Source organism: Arachis hypogaea, chromosome 14 (assembly GCF_003086295.3).
Source record: "Arachis hypogaea cultivar Tifrunner chromosome 14, arahy.Tifrunner.gnm2.J5K5, whole genome shotgun sequence".
NCBI lineage: Eukaryota > Viridiplantae > Streptophyta > Magnoliopsida > Fabales > Fabaceae > Arachis > Arachis hypogaea.
In genome coordinates, this window is record NC_092049.1 from 115,774,824 (window position 1) to 115,786,854 (window position 12,031).

The 12,031-nt window shown below is 34.2% G+C and overlaps 1 protein-coding gene across 3 annotated transcripts; it reads right to left on the minus strand.

Annotated features, from left to right (window-relative positions):
• Window positions 1-398: 398 nt before the first annotated feature.
• Window positions 399-11,173, minus strand: LOC112743763 (uncharacterized). 3 transcript variants are annotated; one of them, XR_011871105.1, is made up of 24 exons: window positions 10,452-11,084; window positions 9,626-9,697; window positions 8,979-9,022; window positions 8,534-8,645; window positions 8,376-8,447; window positions 8,189-8,251; window positions 7,867-7,944; window positions 7,683-7,775; window positions 7,377-7,496; window positions 6,744-6,830; window positions 6,361-6,570; window positions 6,178-6,225; window positions 5,731-5,985; window positions 5,542-5,645; window positions 4,458-4,702; window positions 4,044-4,112; window positions 3,892-3,956; window positions 3,594-3,776; window positions 3,430-3,508; window positions 2,797-3,052; window positions 2,480-2,525; window positions 1,614-1,722; window positions 1,111-1,173; window positions 399-634 (listed from the first exon to the last, which is right to left on the minus strand). XR_011871105.1 is itself a non-coding variant. In XM_025793097.3 (24 exons), the coding sequence occupies exons 1-24, from the start codon at window positions 10,800-10,802 to the stop codon at window positions 554-556; spliced, it is 2,892 nt and encodes a 963-aa protein (XP_025648882.1). In that variant the 5' UTR covers window positions 10,803-11,173; the 3' UTR covers window positions 399-553. The 3 variants fall into 3 exon arrangements, 2 of the variants coding, with proteins under 2 accessions (XP_025648882.1, XP_029148061.1); XM_025793097.3 differs by having other exon boundaries at window positions 3,607-3,776; window positions 10,452-11,173; XM_029292228.2 differs by lacking the exon at window positions 9,626-9,697 and having other exon boundaries at window positions 3,607-3,776; window positions 10,452-11,007.
• Window positions 11,174-12,031: the final 858 nt, after the last annotated feature.

Here is a 12,031-nt window from a genome sequence, read left to right on the forward strand (position 1 = left end):
TAAATGTCTCCCACACTTATCCATCAAAATCGTCCACACATCGGTTGGAGAGGAAAGCAAAACATCTTATAAAAATGTGGATACTTCTCCTTTGTGTACGTGTTTCGATGGATGAAAGTGAAAGATTTCTTCTATCTCAGAATGCTGAAGCAGATAATATCTACAAACGGGTGGGCTAGACTATTCCATATTTTGAGAAAACCTTTAGGGTACAAATATAAAAAGGTTTTTAAATTCTTAACGAATATTTTTACAATACTAGATAGCACAACTTTTTACTTTTCACTAGGCTAGGGCGCTAGGCTGAATCCATATGAGTTAAGTATTGGTGCCAATTTCATAATGTATCCTAACAAAATCATTTTCTTCAAAAACAGTTTAAGAGTACACAAACTATATAATCAATGATTGCATTTGAGAACACATTCAGAAATGGGAAGCAAGTAAATGATCCAAAGTTAAGCATTACATTATAAAGGGCAACAACTTTCATATAAGTGATACATGATAACTTCAATGTGATCACCTTTGGAAACAATAATAAAACAAGAGATCACGTGGATCTTTCTGAAGCCAAATCAAGAAGTTTACGGAAGAATTGGTGAGGATATAATGGTGGTTGTTCTGCTAGTGCCTGAGATTCACATGAAATGAGAAGAAAAGTTAGAATTATAAAATATGTTGAATATTAAAAGGTAATTTATATATTTATATAGATGCTAACTTGTACATGTTTTTTTCTAAGTAATAACAATGAATTTTCAATTCCATTTCCTTCAAGTTCATATCACTAGCCTTTACAATAAGGTTAACTGCTTTAGCATAATTATGCAACAAAAGGAGTAAACCCCCATTTTGACTATCAAAATATTAATTGACAAAATGATCTCTCAAAGATCGACGTTTATTTTGTGGTACCCAATTGATTGATTTTGCTTGACAAAAACTTTCAAATAGGGGTTGTATTGGCTAGCTTTTGACTACAGTGGTGTAATTGTCAAGTTTTTAAGGGATATCAGCGACAAAATGACATACCTCATGAATGCCTAGTAGAATATACACATGGAAAGAATAAGAGAAAGAAATATCATATCATTGGAGGTACTTTACCTGATGAATCAGAACAGTAGAAGGAGTCATTCCAGGCACTGTATTCACCTCTATAATCAAAACCTAAAAACATTGAAAATTATAAAGGTGTTAGGTGAGAAGAAGTCATTGAAACACAATATACTATTATATGAGAAGACTATTGTCCTCATTTCAATGAGTTGAGAGTTGTGGCAACATTCGATTGATAGACTCACAACAAACAGCAATGCATTTGAACAGCTTATAACCAAAGCATGTTTGAATTCATTCTTGTGCATGCACTTTACTTTCAACTTTCCCTCATATTTTTGTGCACCAAGCATGTTTGGATGATTATTATTGTTATTGTTATTGTCATTGTTATCATTATTCTTATTTCAAAATTTTCAAATCCCCATCTCCCAGCTATTTATGAGAGAATAGCTTAAATTTTTAGCTATTCATCAAGACAAGTCATCATAAACATATCAGGCGATAAAAAATGGAAAAAAATAACATGCCAAACAAGAAAATCAACGAACCTCTCCACTGTCAACGTTCACAAATGCATCAATTCGAGAAAATCCTTCCAGTTGTAGAGTGTTTGCAATAAGTTCAATGTGCTTTTTACATCTCTCCAATGCATTTGCACTGTAATAGAGAAGGAAAAACTCAAATGCACTTCAAGAAAAATTGACTCAGAAAAAGTAGGTCAATCCAGCATCATTGCAGCGTGAAGAAACAAAAATTTTCCACATATTCTGTAAATAGTTATGATGGAAATGACTAATATCAACTTAAGCATAAACCAGGAACTCTTCACTCCATAGTAAATTTTCTTTTATATTGAATATTGAACTAGAAAGATGGATTTGCATTACATTGCCAAGAAATCAAGTATTTCGACAAACCTACAGTGATCAAAATTGAAAAAAGCTGAGTGTGCATCTGCACATTTGATAAAGGTAAACAAAATGCCGCATGCAGAATATTTAGGTACAAACCATTAATCTAATTATTTTCTTTATCAAATTCAGATTTTTGTAACATGTCAATCCATTCCTCTTTTTCCCCTAAAGCTAAGTTATTTAATTAGTAGTTGTCTGGATTATTTTTTACCAATCTGTAAATGGCAGTTATGTTAATATAATTAGTATCAGGGTAGAAGTATCAACCTTGTCACAAGTTGTAAGGAACTTAGTGATCAGCAGACTTTGTACATGATCAACTCTTAAATATAATTATTTATCGTCACAACAAAAGGCTATGATCTTGTGATTGTTTGTTAATTTTGAATTTCAATGCCATAAAGAATTTATTAATAAACGTCAGAATAAGAAAGCTAAGAAATTATGGGCCATAAAGAAGGTTTTGTGGCGGAAACAGATGTAGAATCTCATCAATGTACCTCATGATTGATAAGGGAGGTGGAGTCAGATTGATGCCAGTCCCACCTGCCAAGAATATACAAAGACATTAAAAGATGAAGCATTGTAAAAAAAAAATTGTAGCTATTCTAGAAAAAGGAAAAACATAAACAAAAGACAAAGATCGACAAGAGATCCAACAAACTCTCTCCAGTGGTGGCAGGAAGTCACATTCCCAAACACTCATAAGAACAACAAGATAAAGTCTTATCCTACTATGAAAATTTGCATGAAGATCATGCTAATTGCAACTATGTTTGTACAAAATAAAGACTACAATTAAGTCTTTGGAACAAACCTTGGAACTTCTCCTCTAGCGACAAAATATCACCGGTTTCCTTCACAGTTACACTTGGACTTAACGAGTGCATCGAACCGCGTTTTCCTACAACTCCAACTGTTATTTCTACCCATCTACTAAGCCCTTTCCACATGAGACCATCAGCAGTCTCGTTCTTAAATTTAGATGTCATGATTATTTCATCTGTCTCTATGAATGGTTCGAAGATCAAGAGTTCTGGAGGAGGGTTTGGCATCTCAATCATACCATGTGCCTGCATATCAATCAATCAAGAGAAAAATAACGTCATGAAATCAAAAGTTGAAGAGCACATGTAGAGTGTGTATTGATATAACAGTTACCACAAAAAATGCAAATTTATCTGAGTTCTAGTGCTAATATTTCTAGGGAAATTTTTCCAGCTAAATAAGACAAGAAGGAAGAAGAATGAAGGATATTGAATTTTATACTTACTAGGGAAGTATATTCTATTTTTGCGGGACACAACAATATTGTAAATAGTAAATACATACTAAGGTCACACCAAGTAAGACAGTATAAAACTGTACATTGTACGTCTAAGTAACATTACTAGTAATTCCCCAACATAAGAAATCTTGATAAATACATGATGTTATTCGTTATCTATACCTTGGATAAGCTATTTGGAGGAATCCTTAGTAGACATTCCTCTAGAGCTTTTACATATACTGCAAGGTCACTTGAGGAGCTGCATAACAATAAAATGAGCAGAAAAGTATTGAAACAACCTTTTCAATCATGGTAAATAACGCAATATTTGTTAAGATACTAACAAACTGATACTACCATAATCTTGCAACTCCTGTTGAACATCCATCTCTCGCTGGCTTGATACATAATGTTTCACACCGTAGCTTCTGGGTGATGTCATGCCATATCTCATTTATAGGCTTACTTGAGAGATCATCTTTTTTCCTGACATCCTTGTTTATTGTAAGAATTCCCGAGTTTGCCAGCTAAAATAACACGATGTTTGAATGCTTAGTCAGAAAAACATGTCCAACTTAGGAAAACAATGTTATAGGAGTGCTCATCATTCAAGGACACCATGTTTGAATTACGAAAACATACATTCTTTAAAGCAGCAGATGTTGCAACTTTGTCCATACAAATCTTTGATGCCATTGCACCAGGACCTTCAACAGATGAAAGAAAATTGAACCTATGCAGTTAATACCGCATACCTAATAATCCCATATATTCAGTATGAAATATAAACAAACCTGTGTAAGGAATTCCTTCAGCATCCAACAGTGATTGAAGCGTACCGTCTTCTCCAATGCCTCCATGAACTACAAGTAACAAATGATATATCTTGTAAAGACATTCCCAAAGTTCTCGTTTTAGCCAGAAATGTCTAGAAGTCTAAACTACAGATTTATAATATAATACAAAAATGTTAAAAGCATGCTTCCTGTTCGGGTCATGTCACTACTTGAACAAATAGCCTTTCCACTTTTGAATAGATCATTCTTATGAATAATATTGGCTTTAACCATATATGATTCTCATTAAGATATTAGGCACACTCCACTATTGACATTGATACTAATAATGCATTCCAACTAATTAATATATTAACAATGAAATTAAGGCCAAGGTTTTAACATCTACACAACACATATAGCTTTTAATACCTGCAATAAAAACTGTTGCCTCGGCCTTCTTGGCTAGCTTGATCCACTGTTTGAGTGAAAATCGTATAGGCAATTCATCAGCAATATCAAACCCAGTAAACCAGCTATGGTCCTTAAAACCCTCCATGAGATCATTCATTACTTTCTCCCGCAGGTTGGACGTCATTGCAGCCCGATCAGGCTCAATTGCTTCTATGCATGCAGCAAGTACCTCCTCAGTTGTATGTCGTAGCACGAGAGAATAACTGTACAAAAGATAACAATGACTCAAACACTTCACTCTAGTTACAATATGCAGAGGTCACATGCATGTACCATAATTCAAAATGGAATGCACAAATAAATGGATATCTTTCTGGGTGCTAATTCTTAGAATCAAACTGAACAAAAAATTTGCTTTCTTCAGGATGACATGGTTTAAGACACATGCAAAAATCCAAAAGCAAAACAGTGCTCATCATTACATCAGCAGGAAGAATTGCATGCACAACCAAGGACCAAGCCTCAAAAAATTTTAAGTGGTTAGATGCAGATCCAAGAGTGATTTCAATTCCTAACACTACCACCAATATAAGATTCATTTGGACTAATTGGCAAAAAGCCAATTTATTGGTGCTGAAATTTAACTGAATTTTGAATAGTGACGGTCGTCTCAAGTGGTTTGGACATATGAAAAGAAGATTGCCAGAGCATCCAAAGGAGGGTGGATCAAACAGAAGATAAACAGATGGCGAAAGGTAGAGGAAAACTAAAAAGACTATAAATGAGGTGGTCAAAGGAAATTTATGTGTAAATAATCTCACTGTAGACATAATCATGATAAGACTCAATGGCGTCGTTTATCCACGTAGCTGACTCTATCTAATGGGATAAGGATTTCTTGTTGTTATTGTTGTTGTTGTTTGAATAGTGATGGTGGCAAATATCAACCTTGACCACTTGGTCATTGAGGCTTTACTACAATGTAAAGTACCAACATTCCTAAAGCTTAAGCTGCAAATTGTAGGCCTATAAATGATTTTTTTCAGGGTTAAAAGTCTCATATTTGTCCTGATTAGGAAAAGGTTAAATGGACAATACTTACGGCAATGACCATACTGTTCTATTCATGACATTATCAGCCTTCTTCCCATCCACAGTGGATTCATATTCACTTGTTGTGGAAAGCAAACATGGAGTAACCTCAAGCTGTAATAACCATGATTACACTTCAGCAGATGATTATGTATACTGAACAGAAACTTTATGGTCTTCCTGATTGGGGGACACTTACATCATGGAAAGCTTGCAAATTAAGCCAGACATTTGTACCACTCATAAGAGATACTTGCCGTTCTGATGTGTCACCTCCAAAAATTACAAAAACTTTTCGAGCTCCTTCGCGGCGAGGAACTGACCTGTTAAGTTTTGAGTATTTTGATTTGCTTGGGACCTGACCTGATTTGTTAATAATCGACGCAAGGTTCGGAAACCTCAAGCAAGCATGGTGAATAATGCTCCTAAGAATATTTGTATGAGAAAAGCCAACCTGGATAATATAGACAGGAAGTCTTAAAATACACTAAGATGAAAGGTGAACTTAAAAGGAAAGAAACTATTTAAAATTCATACAGAAATAGCGAGAAACACAACCATGACATAGAAGTATTTGATGAAAATATAAGACTCTGAATATTCAGTACAAGACATATGAAGGGATGCAGACAGATCCAGAAGATACCTTAGAAGCCTGCTGAAATAGAAAACTAGTCTGTTCCATACCACTGATCTGAAACATGCAATAAATTTCACTATCAGCAGTAATGAAAAAAAAAAAAAAAAAAAAAAAAAAAAAAAAAACATAAGTAGTGAAACTGCATGAATCAATTTTCTGCATTATTTCCAAGGATGAAAATCATCTCACCAAGTTAATGTCAGTGAATATGATGGTACCAGATTCCGTCCTCCCAAACTCACTTTCTGAAGATGGTAAGTTACAAGCTGAATTGGGCAAAAACCATCCATCAATCCTTGCAAAATCTTGCAGGCAAAGTTGTTGGAATAACAGAGATGCTCCTTTGCGTATATTTTCAATTGCATCCAAGGAAAATCGAGGTGGAGTGTGGTAAGCAACCTATGCAGCATACATACTTCATCCAATTAGAAAGATACAAGCTGACTGTAATTGGCTTGAAATTAACTACTCAATAAACTGGAGGAAAAAGATCACTTCATACACCATTTTTAAGATCAGCAAGCATGTGCAATACACCTTGCCACATACATAACACAGACACTAACACTGACCTGTTGGGTAGGAAGGTACTTCCTTCGGTAGTTAAATATTGCATCATTCTCTTGCACATCATTTGCGCCACGGGATTGAAGTTCAACCTGTTCATCTAATATGCACTATTACTATCGACTATGAAATATTCATTAGGTAAAAGAAGATTGCAACTTCCATATCCAACTTGTATTGTATGATGAATTTCATATTAACATAGGCAGCACAAAACTGAATTTCATAACTAGTACAACATATTTATTGCTACATGAAACCCATATCCACATTTATGGCATCATACTATGACCAAAAGTACAATATATTTGCTCAAGTGAAAAATTCTTTTACTTTCTGCTACTTCAATTTGAATTTTAGAAAAAGAAATTCAATAAGGTCTAGTTCAAGACATTAGTGTGAAAGGGTGGAAGGAATAGAATAATCATCAGCATTGACATTTTTTATTGATTCATGAATGGACTGACTATTCCATTCCAACTACAGTTCAGCAGATAAGGCAGCATGAAGCCGTGAATAGTGATACTTTCTGTCTGCTGTCTCACTTCAAATCTTAGAACCAACAGAGGGTTAAAAATAGTTACACAGTAGAATAGCAGTGAATTAAAAAAGTTTGTGGAAGGAAAAAAAAATTGTACCTCAGTTGGAAGTAGTACAACAGGACGCCGATGTGTACCTGATCCAACATCAAGGACAATTGCAGTAAATTCACTCCCTCCTTCAAGAAACATTTCTATTAACACTTTATTGTCAATTCCCTGTCACAGACAAAATCAATGGCAAAACCTTAACATATACTATGAGATAGGTATAAATTTTACAGGAAATAATTCTAGTCAAGTTGTATCCCTCCTTAATTTTCTCTATTTTCATTCTACTTCAACAAAAGTTGTTACATTAATAAAAAATTTCTCTTCATCCAGTTCTGAATAGACTTAACATACCTCGGAGATAAGTTCATTGGCTTTAATGAGAGAATCAGCCACACCATATGCAACTCCAACACCGATGCTTGACCCTCCTCTTGTTGGTTTTACCTGAGACAAAATTGTAAATGTATATGAGCATAACTAGCTGCTGAAATCAGTCAACAAATCTCCAAGGAATGGACTAAATCAAGTGCCTTACCACAACTTTCCCAGAGTCAGGGTCTAGCCGATGCCGTTTAAACCATTCTGATAGTTCTGATTGGTTTGTTTCATGACCCTAATTGTCATCATAATGTTATCAAGTCTCACAGTATATGTAAATAAGAAAATCTTGGCCATTTTATCAGAAAACTATACATGCTAAACCATAAAGCTAGAAAAACACCTTAGTAAACACTGGATATTGGACACTAATACATGTCAAGATATGATTATAATAACTAGAAGATACACACGTGCAAGACATATTTGGTCAATTGAATTGCCTAATCAAATAAGTGTTAAAACAAAACTTTCAATACCTGAACTAAGAAACTTGGTACTGTTATGAATCCATGCTTTCTGAGCTCCAATGATGCTTTATACTGGCAGAAACTTTGAGCAAATACTAAGTGCGAGAGGTAGAGTAAAGATAGTGAGAGCAACAAAGAAGAGAGAGAGAGAGAGAGAGAGAGAGAGAGAGAGAGAGAGAGTACATAATTCTTGTACCTTGTCAAATGCTTCTCGACATTCATTTGATCCTGTGCCAACAAATGGAACATTATACTTGTCCAGCAATTCCTGAAAATAATTATCATTTAGAAATAATATTCATATAGATACACAAAATCATTACAGCCTTTAAGAAATTCGTATATATATTGCACCTGGATCGTGCCATCTTCACCAAATTGACCATGTATAACAGGAAACACTATATCCACAGCTTTAGCTAGATGCTCTGCTAAGTCATCCAAAGTTTGGAAACTTTGGGCAAGGCTGCAAAATAAACAAGCCACCAACTTTACACAAGTTATTACAAATTAAATTGTTCCATGCTATAATTTCAGGGGTACTTAGCAGATAAAAATTACAAAACAAAAAGATAAAAATAAAAAAAGGAAGGAGAAGTTATTAGCAAAATTCTTTTTAGTTCAGGAACAATCTTTTTATGTTAAAAAAGAATATAAAATTGGTGACAAAGTTGTTATTCATAGACCACTCTTCGAACATTATTAATTAGTTGCGTAACTAATTGTTCCTAAATAAGAAACAGATTTTACCAATAATTCTATTACTGTGATTTTAACAAATCTGAAAGGGTTTACTGACCTGTCAAGTTTAAAATCAAAATCTGCAGGGGTGTTGGAATATACCTGTGGGAAAAAAATGGAAATAAGAAAAATGACTTGGAAGGAATAAACATCACCTTCTTTCTTTACTTTTCTTTTTTGGTTTTCCATTTCACTTTGCTACCAAGTAATTGAAGACATGATAGTAAAAGCCCTGGCTTTAGAGTTTTAAATCGAGAACAATAACCGTTCATGCACCCGAAAATCACTCAGTAGTAACAGGCAAATAAAGTTGTTGCATCTATAAGAAAACTAAGACATGATTACTTGGCAAATGTAAGATACTGAAAAATCTTTAGCCAAAGGTGATCATCAAATGGATATTCATTTATTAAGTTCTACTGAGATTAGCCAGGACTAATATCACAATAAACATTGCTAATTTAGAAAAACATGTTTTAGTGATGTTTAAGAAGAAAAGGAAGCCGTAAGGAAAAACTATTCAGCTAATATTTTGCCATGTGTAGTGTTAGAACTGTAGATTATCCATCCTTGTTTCATTCAAAAGATAAATTTAGAAACATTCAGATCAGAATTCCTGTCAACCAGATATACCAATCAGCTTGGTCAAAAACTATAGTTAAATAGAAGGTCATGCTACACAATTTTGGCACATACTATACTAACCTGAGCAGTAGATATTGAAAATGCATTGAGATTGCAATCAATATAATAGCAACTCACAAGTAAATCATCTCCCTGTCACATAACACAATATGGATGTTAAATAACTGTCAATTTAAGGACCAATTTGAACACCAAAGTTGGTAACCGACTTCAAATTTCTCCGGAAAGCTTTGAAACCTCTCCCAAGGTTCCTGAATTCGGCACAACCCAGTCAACCTAGGCCTCAGCATAGAATTTGGCAGTTTCAAGGACCTTAGAAGTCATATCATACTTACCTTGTTTCTCTCATTTACCTACATATCATGTACCAAATTCCCTGTCCCATATACCTTCCTCTTATAAGAAATACTTAAACATTTAATAACAAAAAGTAGCAAATTACATATCAAAACTGTACCCGTCTCCACTTTCCTAGTACCTATCCTCAGGAGAGGGTTCATAACTTCAAAGTAAGTTACAAACTTCAAACACCACAAATTTGATGCTTTACTTTCTCCAAAATAGGAGTGCAACCTGTTTACTATATGTAACATAAATTTTTATACACAAATTCTTGTTAAAGTTGTGATAAAATTACCTTATATACATGTATATTATATTCAAATACTCCTTACATATTTTTATTTGAATTAAACTTTAGACAACTAACTTGTCGTATTATTTCTATTCTGGTAGGAGTTTAAAGCTTGAGAAATACTTGTGCAATTGGAAGACATTTAATGCGTGCTCCATAAGTGATAATTTGGCTCCAGTTCACAGAAAGTACCGAAGCAATTGTGAATATTCAATAGTGATATGGGTATTTGTGCAAGATAAGTGATACTACCTGTATGTGATCGAGAACTGATCTAGCTGAATTGAGGGAAATCCCACGCTCAGCAGAAGGACCGCCGCAAATAAGACCGACCTTCAACACTCTACCATCATCCTTCTGTTTGTCAACATCAACAATTAGCGACGGTTCCACCTGCTGCTGCTGAATGGAAGAAGCACAAGTCACGCAGCTTCTTCTTGGCGGTTTGTGATTTAACTTGAGCAACTGTTTTATTGAGTTGCTCAACACTCGAACGCTTCCAAACACGGCCCTGCTACTGCCACACTGCTTCAATAGGGCGTCGTTGTTCCTCGGAAGGGTGAAGTTGGAAGCAATTGATGAAGAAGAAGAGGCCATGATCATGGAATTGGAAAGGAAGGTGGTGGTGGTGGTATGTGAGTGAATGATGGTGTTATTGTGTATAATATAAACATCAAGAACGGGGGAGAAGAAGAGAGAGTTGGAACTTGGAAGTTGGTAGTGAAGTGGAACCACATTTTGCTGACGTCAGCAAGTGCCGTCTTCTTGTTCAGATTAAAGTAAATCTGAAACGGCGTTTCAGGACGGCACCTTATTGTCGTCTATGTTTTACGGTTATAATAATCAGTATCGTTGCTGACTCGCTGCGAATCTAACCAGTTTGGTAGAATGGTTAATTCACTCTTTAGTTTAAAAGTGTTTCTGAATTCTAACTTGCACTTACGAGTTACGACCTAACTAATAACATATCTTTACAACTTGTTTAAAAACTTTTATGTGTTTTGGTTTATAAGTTCATACAAGTTAGTCTAAATCCAATAAAAACAATCTTCACATTAACATGTGTGTAAACTGTAAATATACGTTTACTCAATCCAACCGTTTAATAGCATACTATTATAAAAAATACTTTTTCTTCAACCAAAATTCTAACCCTAAAAATTCAAACAACGCTCGAAATCTTTAACAAAACTGTCAAAATCGTCGCGAAAACTCAAGAAAATTTCTAAGAGAAGTTCAAAATCTCCATCAAAAAACACAAAAACAAAAGACGAAAGATTATTCAAAATATTGTTCACTAATCGTCCAGTTTTTTTCACTTTTCTCTTTCTCATTTCGATCGCAAAACACTAGATAGTCATATTTCTATTTATTTAGTAGATTCATTATGTGTTCTTACTTTGAACTACATATTACTGTTATTATCATACTATTCAATCGGTGATAACTGTTTTACGTACTATTTCGCGTATAATTTAACGTATATTTTCATGTGTTTAAGAGATTTGAATGTGTTTTTGTGCTTCTAGTGTCATTTTATGCATGTTTGATTGAGTTGAATATCATTTTGAACTCATATTATTTCATGTAACCAAAAAGTAATAGAGGTCTATATGGCTCGTATTTCAGTGTATTTCCGGTGAATTCACGTGTAATTGGTGCTATTGTCCTATCTTTGCTGTAACTAGAAACATAATACTGTTCTTGTGTTTCTGGTGTCATTTTATGCATGTTTGATTGAGTTGAATATTATTTTGAACTCATATTATTTCATGTAAACAAAAAATAATAGAGGTATATATAGCTCTTACTTTGATGTATTTCTGGTGAAT